Source organism: Sminthopsis crassicaudata, chromosome 4, assembly GCF_048593235.1.
Source record: "Sminthopsis crassicaudata isolate SCR6 chromosome 4, ASM4859323v1, whole genome shotgun sequence".
NCBI classification, from domain to species: Eukaryota; Metazoa; Chordata; class Mammalia; order Dasyuromorphia; family Dasyuridae; genus Sminthopsis; species Sminthopsis crassicaudata.
Window position 1 is genome coordinate 319,254,790 of NC_133620.1, and position 19,826 is coordinate 319,274,615.

Consider the following 19,826-nt stretch of genomic DNA (forward strand, 5'->3'; position numbering starts at 1 on the left):
CCAGGATCAGAGCTGAGGCCCAAATCTAGATCTTCTGATTATAATAAGTCCAGGGTTCTGTTTCACTAAGTGAAAGTTAATCCCTTCCACTATTTTTGACTATTATGAAATTTGAGAGGCAACACAGTCTTGTGGATAGAGAATTTACCTGGAAGGCCCTAAGTCAGATCCTATAAGACGTTGTATAAATGACTTGACTTCTAACTATTCCAGGTGGCTCTCTAAGGGAAGGGTGATTAAAAGGGGGCTGAGTTGCAAAGGGACAGGAAGTTCTCACTTTGTGGGTTATGCTAGTGAAATTACAGGACCAATTTTTATCTCTATTATATGATATAATGATTACATACATTAAATGTGAGGTATAAATTTTGCATAGTTGCATTACTAAGCTATGTATGTACATGACCATCCTTCCTAGTTTGTCATCACATGGTAGCAATTTAGAGGGGACAATGGTGCTGAGGATACTGCCAAAAGTGTCTCAGTTGAGACAAGAGCCCACTTCACACAGTTCTGGGTCATGGTCAATGAATATCATATAATTGTGAAACTCAGAACAATTTCATTTGGGTCATTCCACACCTAAACTGTGTATGATCATTTTCTGTGGGGAAAAATGAAGTCTATGTAAAATTAGGATGGGCAGGTATGAATTTTAATCAAAATATAAAATATGATGACCCATAATCTGAAAAAAATTGAAAAAGCACCAAAAAACTTTAGGTTGGCAAAGTTCACTGCCAATCAAATGCTGTATCACTGTGGGAGAATGATATAGTAAAATCTATAGGATGGTACATTTCCGGAACCCAAATACAAGCTATATTAAATCTACTCAAATTTAACAGCTCAGAACAATTTCTCAAGTTGCCTTGGACCTTTCCAAATTGCCAAATACTCCCACAGAATCAGCTACAAGACTGAAAGGATCTCCTGCAGATTGTATTAGTAGTATACAAGTAATTAATGACAAAGACTAGCTGTTCAACAATTTTGAACTGATGTATTAGGAAACAGTATAAAATAACTATCAAGAACATCTTTTCTTTCAATCATGTCCATCTTGCTGTAGTGTAAACTTATTCAGGCTTTCACCCAGGAAGATGAAGAAGAGAATAATTTTCATTTCTTTCAATTTTTCTCTGCATACGAGAAAAAAAAAAGATGGTCCAGTATTTCCCAAAATACCAAGAAATTTGGAAGTATTGTTAATCTCTCTATATTGGAGTTTATTAGTTTCAGAAACGGTGAAGGAGAGTCTCATCTTCTTTCATAAGACGTTAGAGCTCTTCATTTCTGCGAAGTGGATATGGCAATGGAAAAAAGACAGGTGAAAGGACAGCTAAATACTGTATCAGACTAGACCTCAGGAAACTTTCTGGGAGCCCAGAATGATCAGGTAATTTTGTTTAGTTGGTATGAGGCATAACTTTATTAATACTCTGAGGGTTTTCTTCTTCTGCTTCCTTTTTTCTTCTCTTTCTTTCTTTTTTTTTTTTTTCCTTTTTGCTTCCAGTAGGTACACTTAGGCAGAGTCACACTGTGCAACTAAATGCTAAGCCCCAGGCAGCCAATGCAATGGAAGTATCCATCTGTCAACAGCATGGTCACTGAACATAATAAACATTTTCTTTATGTCTTTTGCATATGACAAAAACCAAACCACTTTGTACTAACATCCTCAGAACAGTAAGCCACAGAAAATTATGAGATCCACAAGATAATATTGAGAGAGAGGATTAGTGCAGTACCTGAAGCCAATTAAACATTTCTGAAAAAGGTACAGAATGAGGGAAATTTCTAAGTGTAGCATAGCAGCACAAATACTTAAGAAATGTAGAAATGTCTCCTATTTTATTTCTGGTGAGGAGCTATGTTACAACACAAATTTTGGCTTTGTGTTTTTGCACTAAGGGTCAAGCTCATCTGGTCAGAGGTAAATGTTATTTCTATGACTTTATCTAACACACTCATCCTCATTAGCAAAAGAATGGAGAGAGGATGAAAAATTTTCCCTTGAGAATTTTAGCTAAATGTTAACATATTGGTGCCAAAGTCAAATCGTCACAGTGAAAGGAAAAGAACAATGAGCAAATTTGCCAAAAACTCACACGTGGATCTTGCAGATGTTTTTATTTTGTCAGCTACTTGTAACTTTGTACACTATTTCCTCTTACCTTCTCCTCCTCATTTTGCCATGGGTACTTATATAGCAGCAATCCAGAAAGTTGGCACTCCCTGCCAGGCACTCTGCTGGCAGAACCTAATGTCCTCAGAAACACATGGGGTAGAGAAACTAGTGGCTTTCATTTGGAGACCAATAACTTTCACCAGACACCCACAATGTCAACCCCTGAGAATTTGTATTTTGACATTTCAACACCCACTCTGAACTGAAATGCAATCAAAACAATTCTGAGTCTATGCCTTTGAAAAGACAGAAATATTCATATGCTAGAATGAAGGGAAAAGAAGAAGATTAACAGTTCAGTTAAATCATACAAGTGATAAAATATTACAAACTGAAATGTCTTTCAGAAAGCAAAAAAGATAAATGTTTTTGTTTCTTTTGATGAAAAGAGAATTGCAAGACAAAAGAACTGAAGGGATGAAAAGCAGAACTAAGAATATCAAGGAAAGTTACAACTACTGGGATAATGAGGTTACTTTATATGAAATTCACCACCTCCTCAAAGAAAGAAGAAAAGCAAATAGATTACAAGGTACTCAAAAACTTCAACAATATTAAATGCTACAGCTTATCAGATCATAGCCTTTGAGCTAGAAAGGTCCTCTGAGATGACTGAATCTAACCCGAAAATTCTATAGAAAAACAAACTGAGAAATAGAAAAAGTGACTTACTCAGGATCATATAGTAATTAAGTATGTGAGGTGGAGTTTCAACCAGGTTTTCTCAATTCCAATTCCAATTCCCTATGCATTGCACTCTATCAAGAAAAATGTAAGCACTGATATCCATGGAGAAAGAGCTTTAATAACAAGTCCACAGGATAATTCTGATCTTTAGATTCTAATACTTTACCATTACATTTCACAGTGCCTTTGTGCATTGTACTCACTCAATAAATAGCTGCTGAATGATTTCAAGGTCTGAAATTCTCACCTAGGCCTGCATAGGTCCTGCGTTTGCTAAGGCTGGCTGACTTCACTAAGAACATGCAGGACTGATGTGTCATCCAGGAACAGAAAATCAACAGTAGGGCTCCCAGGATAATGCCACACTAGAGGGTTCAAAAAGAAAAGAGAGATATCATCACAAAATAATATATAAAAAATGTTCTCAGATTTCTCACACACATATGCATATTTATTTCATCTACTTATTTAACTCAGAGCTATTATAAATGCAAAAATGCAAAATTTGTCCAATTTTACTCACCTGCCCATACAAGCATTTATTAAACCCCTATATGTGCCAAACACTGACAATTTAAAGAGTCCCTTCCCAAAAGAATTGCTCCCCAAATTAATTTGTTGTAACTTTTGGACAGAAGGATCAAATCAGGGTCACCTCTCCAAGGAAAACCCTCTCAGGCTTTCACTATCCTAATGCCACCCCTCCCCCCAAAATTAATCATTCTAGTGGATTATCTCTGTTTATGAATCAATCTAGCAGTTCTCTTATTCTTTGCACATTTATTTACAATCCAGTCACTTTTTTAATGAGCTATCTTAAATACTAACAATAGTGTTAAGTGATTATTTTGGAAGAAAGGGGCTCAAACGAAACAAAAATCTACGAACTGAATACAGTTCAACATTATTAAAAAATAACCCAGATCACTCATATTATCTAATCTGGCTGTAGAAATCACAGAAAAATACCTGTATTTTAGAAGAATAGCTAAAACAAAACCTTGAAATACACAGAAATAAAAGCAACCATTATATGCAAATAGTGAAACTCAAAAAATAGGCAAGAATGATGAAAAAACTACATTCACAGTGAAAAAGTATAATATAGTGGAAAGTACAGGGGATTGGTAATTAACAGAATAGACCTCACCACCTGTGACCTTGGACAACATCTCTGAGCTTCTACTTATTCATTTATGAGGGAAATATTCTGCAAGAGACAATCTCTAGCACTCCTTCAAGCGCTATGATCTTTCAGAAGTACACATCACTGAAACTACAAATCCCAGAATAAAATGTTTTTAAGAGGAAGGGGAGAATAAAGCAGCAGTGCATACTGGGACATGTAGTAGTAGTTGATGAATCCCTTCTGACAGAAACTGGGATCTGAAAAAAAAATGTGTAATCATGTAGCCCCAGGGGACTAGCAAGCTGCCAGCCCGGCCTACAGCCACTTTTGCCCTAGGCAAAGTAAAGAATCACTTATTTTATGTTTGCTAAACAATCCAGAAGTCCAACTTGCTAATAACTCTAGAAGTATCATAAAAAATTGGGTCATTTCTAAGACTGAAAACCTTTCATTAATTTTGTTTTAAACTTTTGGCTCTTTTTTCAAAAGAAGAAAATTGCAAAATTTTTCTAACTTTTAAATAAAATGAAGCCATTGAGTCATTCACTAACCCATTCTATAAATACTGATGATGATGTAGTGAGTAAAGCACAATGGAAAGTCTTGGGAGTAACACCTAATTTAGATGAGTTCCCAGACTTCGTAGAAAGAGGAACAAATCAGACATAAATGTAAAATTAAAAATACAATAGAGAAACATAAAAGAGCATGAGATCTGCTGGGGAAACGCTAGGGGGGGGGGGAGGAGAAAGACTAACATTAACACAGAACTTTGAAATTTCCAAAGTACTCTTTAAAATATTATCTCATTTGATTCTTACAAGAACCCTTGAGGTAAAAACCATGGCTTTTCACCCTTACTTTATAGAAGTTAGGGCCCTAAAAGATCAAAGTCATGAATACATGGTCACATTGATAGAAAGTGTCAGGGGTAGGATTTTAAATGTTTTTGACTCTAGCTAAAGCATTCTATCCACTGTTATTCCTCATGAAAAAAGAAGTGAAGTCTTGATTTTTGGTGAGTTTTAACTTCTTGAAAGTTGTGAACATTTTTTGATTTCATGAGGGATGTGGGGAGGCTTCATATTATTACAGATAATAACTGTAAAATAATTGTTTTATTTTAACACAACTAAGTGTCACAGATAATGAACTTGAGACCTAAAAAAGGCAATGTAATTTGTACAAAGTCACACAGGTAGTAAAGGTAAGATTCAGCATTCAGCAGACAAAGAGTAGGAAGGAGGTCATCCCACTATAGGGAACAATGTTAAGCACAAGAAGAGTTGATGAAGTTTGGCTAGGACATGGTGTGAGAAAAGTGAAATGAAATCAGGTTGGAAAGGTAGAATGGCAGCACATGATTTGAATGCCTAATAAAATGGTAACAGTAGGGCAGAAAGTGCATTTGAGATTTTTTTTTTTTTTAAACAGACATAACCAGATCCACAGACAAGATTATTTTTTCAATAATAAGGAGTGGAGACAGATGAAAAGGGAAGACCTGTTAGAAGCTAACAGGTGATAGTGTAAAAAGGTGGCAAAAAGTTTACAAAACAGTTTATTAATCTTCAGAAAAAAATAAAAGACTTCTAGGTTTTATAGCATAGGATTGTTGTAGATGCTCAAATGAGATCCTTCTCTTACTTCAACAAGCACACTTGTAATCCTCTCTTCTCCAGTACAGCTACTACCTCCTTTTTTTTTTTTCCCCACAAACTACCTTGCATTTAAATACTTTCTATTTATTCTGTTTATACTTATTGTGAATACACTTACTTGTGTACTTGTCTCGCTGTTAGAATGTAAAATACTTGAGAGTAGGGATGGTTTTATTTTTTTGTATCTTCAAAGTCAAGCATAACATCTGGCACATAGATGCTAAATAAATGCTGGTTGACTGATTTTGTAAAAGTTCCAGCTGCCATTAATTATTATTATTATTATTATTATTGTTGTTGTTGTCGTTGTTGAGGCAATTGGGGTTAAGTGACTTGCCCAGGGTCACACAGCTAAGAAGTGTTATGTGAGTGAGAACAAATTTGAACTCAGGTCCTCCTGACTTCAGGACTAGTACTCTACCCACTGCAATACCCTCCTCCCCCTCTCTTTCCCTCCCCCTCTGTTACTAATTATTGCACCAGAAATACAAACATGTTTTGGGACAGAAAAATTAATTTTAATTTATTTCTACCTCATTCTCAGAAGAGAGGGCAGGAAGGAGGACATTGGTGACCACTTTCTATTTTTAAAAACTTCATCTTTCAAAGGAAAATATGAATTTTTTTCCATGTAATATTTTTTATATGAAACTCTCCCCAAAAATGTTCATTTTCAACTCAAAATTCCATGTCATATATTCTATCCCCAACCCAGGTCTCAGATTTTACCCACTAAGCTATATGAGATTTATTGGTTAACAGCAGCAATTCCTTTTCTGAGTGACCCTTCATTGACTGCTTCCTATCATGCTCATTCTCCTTTTTTCATGAAGCAGTCCTCTCCCCAAAATGTTCATTTTCCTTTTAGAAAGGTATCAAGATATAAAACAAGAATTCTATCTTTCCAATATTAGCATAAGCATAAAGAACAAAAATTTGGAAGTATGTTGGTTTTTTCTACTTTTTATTGGATCTTTATATTCTTATGTATATAGACTTTTATATAAATTATTACCTCCCCAATTACATATCCTGCTTATAGTAGGTATTCAATATTTTCTGATAGACTATAAGCTAGTACAAAAATGGTTTTGTTTTCTTAAATTACTGCCCGATTTTCACTCAGTAAGTTTTCCATGCATCTACTAAATACATGGGTACTAAAAGTTAATGTTGATAAGTTTGGAAGTATTTAAAAAAACAAATGTCCCCTCTCTCAGAGTTTATCTTGTTCTTTGGAAATTTATAATCCAGTTGCAGTGATGAGATGTGACATGAAGCACAATTAAGTTACAATACCAGCAGAGGTAGGTATCTACAAAGTATATAAATGACATATAACACACACATACACACACACACACACACACACACACACACACACACACACACACACACACACAGATGATTAGGTGCCAAAATCAGGAATAAAATATATACCCCAGGAATTTTAGTTGAAGAGATAGTATGAAACAAAATTAAGTTACAATACAAGCAATACTTTGTATGTATGTGTATAGTATACATATATGGGAGTATGTAAACATACATGTACACGTGTTTAAAATATATTATGTATGAATGAATATCAAAACGAAGTACAGATTATATGCTTCTAGAGTTCAGGAATGGGTGAGATAAATGTGGACTATAGCTAGGTAGCTAGGAAGGAAAAAGGATTTGTGACGGGCCCTGAATAGATAGGAATTATATAATCAATTAACAAGGTATTCATTAAATGCCTATTCTGGGCCTGTCACTGTGGTAGGTGCTGGGGATACAAATATAACGAATGAAATAATCTCTACATATAAAGAGCTTGCATTCTAATAGGAACACAGGAGACAACAAGGACAAGTAGATTAGATGTACATGTACATAACATATAAATACAAAAAATACAAAGTACTTAAAAACAAAAGTAGCTTTAAGAGGGCACTATCGGTTGAAGATGTTAGGAAAAAATTCATTTTGGAGATGGTGCTTAACTGAGTCTTGAAGGAGAGGGATTCTATGAGGCAAAAATAAGGAAGAAATGAATTCCAGGTATGGTTGATGTACAATGCAAATAAAAAGGAATTTCTATTTGATTCTAGAGACAACAGGAAATCACTAGTTTATTGAGTACAGAATGACATGGTCCTTTCTGTGCTGATAGGAAATCTTTGGTGGTGGTGGTGGGGGTAGATGATAGACTAAAGTGAGAAAGATTTGAAGCAGAGACCAATTTGGAGATTGTTTCAATAATCAAGTCAAGAGATGATGAGGATGGTTATGAGTAGAAAGGAGTCAGAAATGAGAGATGCTGTGGAAGTAGAAATGGCAAGATTTGGCAACTGATCTGATATGTGGAGTTAAGGAGACTAATGTCAATGTCTTTGATGTCTTCATCAAAAATAGGGAATTGAACTTTGGGGAGAAAAATAATGAGTTTGGTTTTAGACATGTTGATTTTGAGATATCTCTGGGACATCTGGTTTAAAATATCCAAAAGGCAACAGATGATGTAGAACTGATGCTCAGAGGAGAGAGTAGGGATGATCATCAGCAGATAGATAATTAAATCATTGGGATGTGATGAGGTCACCAAGAGAGAATATATAAAGAGAAGAGATTTAGGGAAACTCAACAGTTCAAGGACATGATCTGAATGATGAACCAGCAAAGAAGGCTGAAAAGGATAGTATAGAAAGACTAGGGCCACAAAAGCCCAGATGAAAGATTATCTAGGAGGAAAGGGTGGTCCCAAGTATGGAAGGTAATGGAATGACTGATGAGGGTTTAAAGACTATCAGAGGTCTGGGGATTGAGATCATTAGTAACTTTGAAAATAATACTTTTTCTCATAGGTAGAAAAAAGAAAAATCCCTGTATTTTTTTCCTTTTGCTTTAACCGAAACAAGTTGAACAACATCTCAAGTTGATGAGAATGAATGGTAAACTGAATGTGTGGATCAGAGATTTAAAATGGTGAAAACATTAATCCTTCATGTGGTTTACAGAAAAATCTGTCAATAATAGGCACTTTAATGAAATGTTCCAATTAAGCTCAAAGTAGGGGTTTCTTTCATAGAAAACATTTCAGTCAACCTTTTCTGAAAAGTTCACATTTTCACAAGTATCCCTCTTAATTCAGACATAACCACGTTAATCTCTGAAAAGCATTATATGGGTACTTTTCATCACAGGCCTGGCAGGCAAAGATTTGTGTATACAGATTACATGAACAATATAACCTGAAGTTTGATACAAATCTATATAAAATGCTTTTTATGAACGCTTTATTTCAGAAAAAAGTTCATGTTTTAATCATATTTTTTAAATTATTTACAAAATTTACAAAAATTTTAGAAGGCACCACTAGCCTAGACAAGTTTCCTTTTTAGGAATTTTTAGACTGGAGGCCAAAAACAGATGCTACCAAACTTTCTCTTTTCGATGTATTGATAACTGGAACAACTTTGACAAATGCTTGGCTCCACAGGCCTCTCCAGAGTTGAAAATCAAATAAAAATTATCAGGTGCACATATATACTGGTACTTACATATTAGGAGTCCTAATTACATTAGAAGTCCATATTAATTGTCCTGATACGCATCTATTTACACGTTAAAAATGCATTCTTCATTAACTTTGTTAATGGTACGATTTGGCCTACAAGACTAGGGAAGTTTCTTCAACTCTAAATATTCTACCAGTCTAGTTCCACTTAAAAGTAATTTGGGTACAAAGGGCTCTTTTGTTCACAAGTAAAAAAAATAAATAAATAAAGAATTAAAAAAAAAAAACACAAAAAAACACCTTGTTGCTAATCAGTCCAGGAGAAGACACATAAAGGAAAGATGTTTATTTCTAGCTTGGGGGCAAATACCTAGCCTGCAGGTTATACAGTAAGTTTTGGGTCAAACATCCAATTTACTTCTTTCCCATGACAATTCCTACCAACCACGACAAAAAAAAAAAAAAAAAAAAAAGGGACGCAAGAAAAGTCTATTTTACTACCCATTTTACTAGAGTAGCTCCGCGGCAGGAGCCAGGTGCGGGCCGGCAGACTCACCTGTTTAAAGCAGAAGGGCATGGTGAGCACACTGACCCCCACAATGCTGTTCACAATGTTCATGATCAGACCCCAGTTAGACGCAGCCACCGTGGCCATCGCTTGAAGGGGTCAGGGTCAATGACCCCTCTCTTCTAGCACCGGGGTAAGCAGGGGTCGGGGACTCGGGATGCCAGCAAGCGGGGCTGGGGGAGAAGGGTCAGGGTCAGGGGTCACACGATTCTCTTCCCACCGGCTCCCATGGAGTAACTTGCCCAGGATTTGTTAGTCCAAGATAGGGGGGGTGTTGTCAAAGCCAAGAAGGAGCAGGTGGAGGGGAAACAGTGGGAAGGGGAAAAAAAGGAAGGAGGGGGATCTGGGATGCAGGAAGGGGGGAGATTGGGGACAGGGGATGAGGAGAGAACAGGAGCAGAGTGGGGAGGACAGCGCTTCAGCCTCCCGAGTCCTCCAGCTTCCGCGATTGCTTCATGTCCTTTTCCCTCTTCCTCCTATATTGGCAACTTTGTTTGCCCCCTTCCCGCTACTGAGGAAACGTCGGCCTCTTCCGCAGCCCCAGCGTAGGACCCAGGAAATCCCCACAACGGCTTAGCCAGGGACACCTCAGCCCAGACTCCCTCTCAGCCTCACCCACACAAACTTCCGCTTTCCCCGGGCTACCTTCCAGGAAGTGACGGAGAAGCAGGACCTGGCCCGGGTTGGGGGGGGCGGGGAAGAGAGAGGCGGGGAAGAGCTGGAGGGAAAGTTATGTGGACCAATGAAAGAATGGGAGGAGAAGAGGGGGGCGGAGCGGAAAGCTGTGTGGACCAATGAGATAGCGGAGCTACCATGGCCCGGTTTAGAGCCGGAGTAGGAAGGTTTGCTCTGGGGGATTGGAGATCCGCTTCTACACGTGGCGCTTAAGCCGGCCGAAGCTGGAGAGCCAGTTGTAAAACTTTCCATGTGGATATTTGCTCTTCGCAAATTGGCTTCAAACGTCTTTAATGTCAGACCCCCGTGACCCCATTTGGATTTTTATTGTCAAAGATACTGGAGTGGTTTGTTATTTCCTTGTCTTGCACTTTTTACAGATGAGAAAACTGAGGCAAATTGAATTGGTGACTTTCCCAGCGTCACCTAGCTTAGTGTGCGTCTAAAGCCAAATATGAACTCAAGAAGGCAAGTCTTGCCTCGGGCTGGGCACTTTATCCACTGCGCCACCTAGCGGCCGGGTGGATACTCCAGTCCTGAGAAAACGAAGAAGAGATTGTTAATGGAGCATTTTGCAGTTAAAAGTTGCATCTCTCAGCCCATCCCATCCAGACTTCTGCAAGTGTACTATTTCCCAACATATCCAGCATCCCTCTCCTCACTTTCTGTCCTGTCCAGGCAACCAATCTCTAGTGGCATTTTGCATCCTCGTAGATAGACCCAGCCAGTTGATAAGTACCCACAACACTACAGCTAGGCAGGGTGCTGCTGTCTTGATGGATGGAAAGCAAATTTCTCTATGGCAACAAGGACGGACGCAGGATCAGCAGTGGAGCAAAGGAAAGGGCGAGGAAGAATCCTTCCCCCTCTCTCCCCCAGTTTGAGGCTGAGAAGTCTTTTATGGTCACTTTGCTGCCTATCAACTAGGACCGCCTTCTGGAAGCCCAGAGAAATCAGTTCTATGAACTCATCAATCAAGTTTATATAAACCACTTACAATGTGCTTCCCTTTGCCCCTACAAAGACAAAAATGAACACAGCCCTCAATCCGAAGGAGTTTGCATTCAGTCTGGGGAGACAGCATGGAAATTTAAAATATATTCAAAATAAGTACAAGGTAATTTCAAGAAAGAGTCAGAAGACCAAGGCCTCTAGCCCCCTGCTTTGCCATTAACTATGACTTTGATCAGCATGTGTGACTGAGCATTTCAAAAAATACCTAAGCATCTCCTAGTTATTAATCTGGGATCTTTTACAAATATATATAAATAACTTTTTATATAATTGGTTTCCTTTGTAATAATACATTTTTTAAAAATTTTATTCATTTTAAAAGTTTTCACAAAAGGGTTTCATAGATTTCACTGGATTGTCAAAAGGCTCCATAACACACAAAAAAGATTAAGACACAAGGTCCTGAGGTTCCTAGGACTTTCTGAGACTCAGTTTGTCATCTATGAAATAGGTTTAAATTGGTAGATTTTGGAGGTCCCTTTTAACTCTATGGTTTCATAAAGTCCTTATTGGGGAACCACTAGAGCAGGGTTCTCAAACTACAGCTCGAGGGCCAGATGCTGCCACTGAGGACATTTATGCGGCCCAGTGGGTTACGGCAAATGGGCTAAGGGGCGGAGACCGAGTGTGAGCTTTTGTTTTTCTACAGTCCGGCCCTCCCACAGTCTGAGGGACAGTGAACTGGCCCCTTATTTAAAAAGTTTGAGGACCACTGCTAGATGGTGCAGTGGATAGAGCTGAGGACCTGGGTTTAAATCTGACCTCACACACTTAACACTTACTAATTGTGTGATCCTGATCCAATCACTTAACCACAATTGCCTCCTTAAAAAAAAAAAAAAAAAAAAAAAAAGTCTACTGGATTGAATGAAAGTTTTCCTAGTAATTTGAAACTGTTCCAGAACGAGGGCAGAGGTCTTTTCCACACTTGTACCACTGACATACCATTGGAAAGCAGCAGTTTCTGAGGTTGTCAGCCTTGTTACTTAGTCATTATAATAAAAATTCTCTTCTCTCCTGTGAGGAGAAAGGATAAGGTAATAAAATATACATAGATTTAGAACTGGAAGAGTTATATATAAGTCATGAGTCCAATCCCCTCATTTTACAGATGAGGAAAGTGTCAATATGTTTACAGAATCCAATGTTCTTTCCCTTCCTCTAATATGTCTTAAGAGGCTAAAAGGTGATGAAACAACTAGTTTCCAGTCTTTGGACGAAGGTGCTGGAGTGGAGGGAGGAAACATACTTGATGTACATCTTTCCAAGGCTGGACTCTAATTTTACATCATCTCTGAAGGGACCCCTTTCCCTCCCTAGAATGAGGTCAGTTTTGGCTCAAGGACAGTTGCGCCACCTCCTATGTATGTCACCTAGACATTTGGATGGCTTCTCAGAAATATTCTTTTCATAATCTGAGCTAATTTAGTAATGCTGACAAACAGGGAGCAGTGAGGGGAGGTTGTCTTGAATTTATTTCTTTTCTTGGTCCCTAAAATATTAGAGATTTTCTTGAAACATCAGCATTAAAATGAAACTGAGTGTTCTTATGATTAAATTATTGGAAGTGCTCTTTTCTGGCATCATCTGAGCCTCAGCAATTCCTATGGCTGGCTCAGAGTTTAAAACAGAGCCATAACTAGGTAAAGGTGACTGGAGCCCTCTCCCAAAGCCCTGAAATTTAGAGGGAGTTGCTAGTACTCTTCTCTAGTCACCTTTTCAACAGTAGCCCTCTCTTCCAGAGGATTGAGCTATGCCTCAATATTCCTGTTCCTTCTCCCCACTCCCAAAGTCTCATCCCAGAAAAGCTCCTATTCCTTAATTCTTTTTTAGGAGTAAAATCCCAAGTTTTGCCAAAGGAGTAAAAATCCACATATGTACCAGTACAGGAGCGCTTAAACCTTGGTTTAGAAACTTGAATAGATTTCAGGGAGTCTGAAAGTTCAGGTAAATTTGGATGAGGGAAAAAATTTTAAAATCACCAACTTATAAATACAATTTAGCCTTTCCTGCTATTATTTTTAAAAGTTCCACAGGCTTTAGCAGGCTGCCAAAATGATCTCCATGATTTAGAGCAATCTTTTCATTTTATAAAGGAGAAAAGCGAATGTAGAAAAGTGAGATGACTTGTCCAGATCACTTACATAAATTCCCTGTTTTTGTTTTTGCATGCTATTGAATGAAACAGGAAAAAAATCATCAAAAGATCACAATTTTCTATAAAGTTATGTTATATAATCTCAATTGAGCCCTCACTGCAGCTAGGCAATATTTTTAGATGTCCCTAACTAATTCTGTATCCTACTCACTACAGTGGTTCTGCCAAACATTTTCATCCCTCCTCAAGTTTCCCTTTCTGAGAACTCTCTTCATCTGACAACTTTGCATTTTACTGAATTGAGACTATTCACAGAGAGTGCTCTCTTCTCCCCTTTTCCTTATTTCACATCACTCAAATGACTTCTGCTGCCATCAGTATTACATGAAAAGATGGCCCTTTTCCTCCTCTAACTGCTCTCAATGTACAAGTAGACCTTATTCTTTCTGATCATTTCCAGCAGATTGCCCCATCTATCACGCCCTCACTAAGCTTCATATTCTCCTTGCCTAGGTTGCTTCCCTATTTTGTAGAGACCCACTCATGCCTCCCATTCTCAAAAAATAAAACAAAACAACTTTCACTTGATCCATCCATTTCCTTTCTCCCCCTTTTCTCTCTTCCTTTTTTTGTAGAGAAGTTCATCTATAATCAATCCCTTTACGTTCTCTAACCGTACCACTGAAATTGTTCTCTCCAAGTTAGGGATGATCTTATGATTTCCTGCAGCCTTTGCACTGTCAATAATCTTCTTCTGGATATTCTTTTCTCAGTAGTTTTCCATGACATTCCTCCTACCTCTCTAACTGTTCCTTCTTGGCCTCTTTTACTGGATCTTAAGCTAGGTCAAGTCTATTAATTATGGATTTGTTCTGGGCCTTCTTTTCTTCTTCCTCAGGATTATTTTGTTTAGTGATTTCATTGGTTTCTGAGAATTTGATTATCATTTGATTATCATCTCTATACAGATGATTCTCAGATCTGCTTATTCAGCTCTTTCCTGACATCTACTTTCAAGGATCTCCAATGGCTTATCAGACTGAATTCTCTATGGACATCTCAAAACAAATATTTCTGAAACTGAATTCACTATCTCTCTCCTCAAATTTTCCCTTCTTAATTCTTCTATTATTGTCAAAGATACTTCCAACCTCTCCATAAATCAGGCTCAAAACCTAGTTGTCATTCTCAAATCCTTACTTTCTCTTATCCCCATATTCAATGTATTAACTAAATTCTATTAATTCTACCTTCATAACTTCTTGAAAATACCCCACCTTTTAGGGAAAAGGACCCACATGGGCAAAAATGTTTGTAGCAGTCCTTTTTGTAGTGACAAGCACCTGGAAACTGAGTGGATGTCCATTAGTTGGAGAATGCTGAGTAAATTATGGTATATGAATGTAATGGAATAATATTGTTCTTAAGAAATGATCATCAGGCTGATTTCAGAAAGGCCTGGAGAGACTTACATGAACTGATGCTAAATGAAGTGAATAGAACCAAGAGAACATTGTACACAGTGAGAACAAAATTATGTGATGATCAATCATGATGGACTTGGCTCTTTTCAACAGTGAGGTGATTCAGGCCAATTCCAATAAACTTATGATGGAGAGAGCCTTCTTCATCCAGAAAGAGAATCATGGGGATTGAATGTGGGTCATAACATAATATTTTCATATTTTTGTTGTTGTTTGCTAGCTTTTTTCTTATTTCTTTTCCTTTTTTGATCTGATTTTTCTTGTGCAGCATGATAAATTAGAAGAATTGCACATGTTTATCTGTATTGGATTATTTGCTGTCTAGGGGAAGAGGGAAAGGAGAAGGGAGAGAGATAAATTTGGAACACAAGGCTTTGCAAGGGTAAATGCTGAAAACGATTTTTAATGTATTTTGAAAATAAAAAGCTACGATTAAAAATTTTTAAATACCCTTTTTTTCTCCTCTGACACTGGCACCACCCTTGTTCAGGCCCCTATTACTTCACACTTGGACTATTACAACAGCCTTCTTGTTGGTTTCCCATCTCCAAGTCTTTCCCCACTCTAATCTGACCACTCACAAACTGAGCTAAAATGCAGGTCTACCCATGTTATCCATGTCACGTTCAATAAATTCTAGTGGTTCCTGTCACAAGGATAAAATATAAAATCTTCCATTTAGCATTCAAAGACTCTCATAACCTGGCTGCCTCCTATTTTCTAGTCTTCTTACTCTTCTCTTCTCATACCCATCCAAAGACAGTGGCCTTCTTTATATTCTTCACGTACTTCATCTCTCTATATTGATTGTCCCTTCATAAGGAATTTTCTCCCTCATCATCTCTGTAATCAGGACTCCTAGACTGTCATTAAGTCCCAACAAAAATTTCACTATCTACAAGGAGACTTTCCCAGTCTCTCTTAATTGCTAAGTCCTTCTTTGCTATATCTTATATATATATATATATATATATATATATATATATATATATATATATATATATATATATATGTATGTGATTTGTATATCTTGTTTTACTTAGTTGTTTTACTTAGTTGTTTCATGTTATTTTCCCCATTAAACAGTAAGCTCCTTGAGAACATGGAATGTCTTTTATGTTTCTTTGTATCCTCAGAGCTTAGCAGAATGGCTAACAGTATATTTAACAGTATATGTTAAATAAATGCTTGTTAGTTAAATAACACTGTCATATATGAATCCAAGTCTTCAGATTCCAAATCTAGTGATTATTTTTGATGATGACACAGAATTGTATTCTGTGATTCACTCAGCTACTTAAATTGGTAATTCCAGAATCCTCCAGAAAATTTAGCCTACTGTTAAGCAATACATATAGAAGGGGATAGAGAGATGACCTAAAAGACAATGCTGTTAAAGCTGCTTTAAATATGTCCACAAATTAGGAAAACCCAACAGTGGCTGCTGGATTGGAAAAAAATACTTTAGATCTCATTCCTAAAGAATAGCAATGCCAAAGAATATTCAAATTACCAAACAATGGCACTCATTTCACATGCCAGCAAGGTTATGCTTAAGATTTTGCAAGCTGGGCTTCAGCAATATGGGAACCCAGAACTATCAGAAGGGTACACTGGTTTTCTTTCTTTTTTTTTAAACATTTCCCCCCAAATACATAGTAAGATAGTTTTTCAACTTTCATCTTTGTAAGATTTTGAGCTTCAATACATGTACAATCATGTGAAACATTTCCATATTAGTCATATTATGAAAGAGAACAAAAGATGAAAATACTATGCTTCAATTTGTATTCAGATCCCATAGTTATCTAGATGTGGTCAGCATTTTCTATCACTTGGGATTGTCTGGGATCATCGCATATTATCGAGAAGAGCTAAGTCTATCATAATTGATCATCTCATGATGTTGCTATATTGTATACAACATTCTCCTGGTCCTGCTCACTTCATTAGTTCATATAAGTCTTTCCAGCCTTTGCTGAAATTCACCTACTCATCATTTTTTATAGAACAATAGTATTCCATCACATTCACATACCACAACTTATTCAGCCATTCTCCAACTGATGAGCATCCACTCAGTTTCCAGTTCCTTCCCACTACAAAAAAAAAAGCTGTTACAAAATTTTTGCACACATGTGTCCTTTTCTCTTTTTTATGATCTTTTTGGGATACAGGCCAGTAGAGACACTGTTGGATCAAAGGGTATGCACAGTTGGTAGCCCTTTAAGCATAGTTCCAGATTGCCCTCCAGAATGGCCAGATTCTTTCACAACTCCACCAACAATGTATCAATGTCCCAGTTTTCCCACATCCCCTCCAACATTCATCATTTTCTTTTTCTGTCATCTTAGCCAATCTGACAGGTGTGTAGTGGTATCTCAGAGTGATCTTAATTTGCATTTCTCTGATCAATCATGACTTAGAGCATTTTTTTCATATGACTAGAAATGGCTTTATTCATCTGAAAATTGTTCATATCCTTTGTCCATTTATCAATTGGAGAATGACTAGTATTCTTATAAATTTGACTCAATTCTCTACATATTTTAGAAATTAGGTCTTTAGCTGAACCCTTGGATATAAAAATTTTTCTCAGTTTACTGCTTCCCTTCTAATATTGTCTACATTGTTTTGTTTGTACAAAACATAATATAATCAAAATTATTCATTTTGCATTCTATAATGTATTCCAGTTCTTTTTTTGGTCAGAAATTCTTCCTTCTCCACAGATCTGAGAGGTAGACTATCTTTTTTTTTTCTTCAAATTTGTTTATAGTATCACTCTTTAAGTTTAAATCCCCGTCCATTTTGACCTTATCTTGGTAGAGGATATTAGGTGTGGGTCAATGTTTAGTTTCTGCCATACCAATTTCCAATATTCCCAGAAATTTTTGTAGTGACTTCATTTCTAATACTGTCTTCTGAGATCTTAATACAGTTTTTTGGAAGCTTTATCCAACCCATAGCTATGATCATGACATGACTACTGGAAAATCTGCTTTGACTGGCTATTTCAAATCTCATTCAGATTTTCAAATCTACATTCCTTTCTGTACATCAGATATCTTTCTTCCTTGATCAGTCTATAAACAGCCATAGCTTCAATCTCTACTTAGGCATGGTATGAAGTCTTACATGGTATTGTCTTTGCTCCATATATATATAATTATATATATATATATATATGCATATATATATATATATATATACACACACATGCATGTATATGTATATATATGTGTGTATATGCACATATACATAAGCAAAAATATACATAAATATATATACATATATATTTTCCAAATTTTTGTAGGTTGAGCAGATGAAAGTCAGGGAGTGTATTGCAAGTGGCATTTGCTGTTTTCTTCAGTTATACAAAGATTTTTTTTCTCCTAAAATGTCTGAAATAAAGACAGTCAACAAAGAAACAAAACCCTGAGTGCCATAGTACTGATGCTTTTGAATTGTGTTGGAGAAGACTTTTGAGATTCCTTTGGACAGCAAGGAGAACAAATCCGGTAATACTTAAAGAAATTAGGTCATACCTGGAAAGTCATATAGTGAAGCTGAAATTTGACCACATAATGAGAAGACAGGATTCATTGGAAAAGACTCTGATGTTGGGAAAGATTGAAGGCAAAAGGAAAAAAATTTGGCATAAGATAAGATGGATCGATAGTATCATGAAAACAACATGCATGAATTTGGACAGACTTTGAAAGATAATGAAGGATAGAAGAGCCCGGCTATGCTATGATCCATGGAATCACAAAGAGTTGGACATGAATATATGACTGAATAACAAGGAGGAATGACTAGCTGATTCAGGGAATTCAGTGCTTGAAGCATGTACAGTGTTCTTTGTCTCTATAGATCCATGTGGAAGATTGGGAAGTCTGCTTTGGGGAGCAATTGATGATGTGTTGGAGCAACCTTATCCCAATTCAGTGCATGTATAGGGATTCTGTGACATTCCTGTCCAGTAAAGAAAATCATTTTAATTGGCTGTTGAGCCAGAACTGAATATATATACAAAAGGGCTCACTTTCTGTCTCTCTCACTCTCCCTGGTGATTTTTTAGTGAAGAAGAAATGTCATGAACCAATGGCATTAAACTCAACTAGAAACGGGACCACTAAACCATAATAAAGATCCCTATGGACTGCATACTGACTTAGGAAACTACATGTTAAATTATCTACGCTTTATTTTATTTGTATTTATTTTGTTAAATATTATCCAATCACATTTTAATCTAGTTCGCTCAACCCTTGGGAGTGTTATAAACTGCAGATACTCTGGACTACATATTTGATACCACTGCTGTGGATCTCTGGATGAGAAGAGAATTAGTATCAACAGTGCCAGTTGCTAATGTAGCTCGATGTCCTATTTCTTATATGGCCAAAATACTTTGGTCATGTCTTTCTCTCAGCCTCTTTCACCCTCCCTCCCTCCCTCCCTCCCTCCCTCCCTCCCTCTCTCTCTCTCTCTCTCTCTCTCTCTCTCTCTCTCTCTCTCTCTCTCTCTCTCTCTCTCTCTGTTTCTGTATTTTCTTGCCTAGTTTCTCTTCTCCCTATTGTTTCTAATTTTTCCTGATTTTACATGAATAAGTATGAGAAATGGACAAACCATATTATGACTTTGAATTTTCAAAGGTCAGAAAAATCACCAGAGATCCAGCAAGGGCAGTTCATAGCTCAGTCTGATACAGGCACAGCTACTGAACTAGATGAGGCGCAACCTACTTGACCCAGTCCATCAGTGAATTGACTCAGCAGCTGAAATACTCCATCCTGCTATGGAGTAACTGA

General features: G+C 37.1%; 1 protein-coding gene across 1 annotated transcript in view; it reads right to left on the reverse strand.

Moving 5' to 3' along the window:
* The window catches only part of SLC38A10 (solute carrier family 38 member 10), a 66,293-nt gene extending 55,899 nt beyond the window's left edge, over positions 1–10,394 (reverse strand). The window contains exons 1-2 of the mRNA XM_074260394.1: positions 9,727–10,394; positions 3,126–3,243 (exon numbers count right to left, since the gene is read on the reverse strand). Of these exons, the coding sequence (XP_074116495.1) occupies positions 3,126–3,243; positions 9,727–9,825 (217 nt within the window). The 5' untranslated portion in view covers positions 9,826–10,394. The remainder of the gene's footprint in view (positions 1–3,125; positions 3,244–9,726) is intronic.
* Between the last annotated feature and the right edge of the window lie 9,432 nt (positions 10,395–19,826).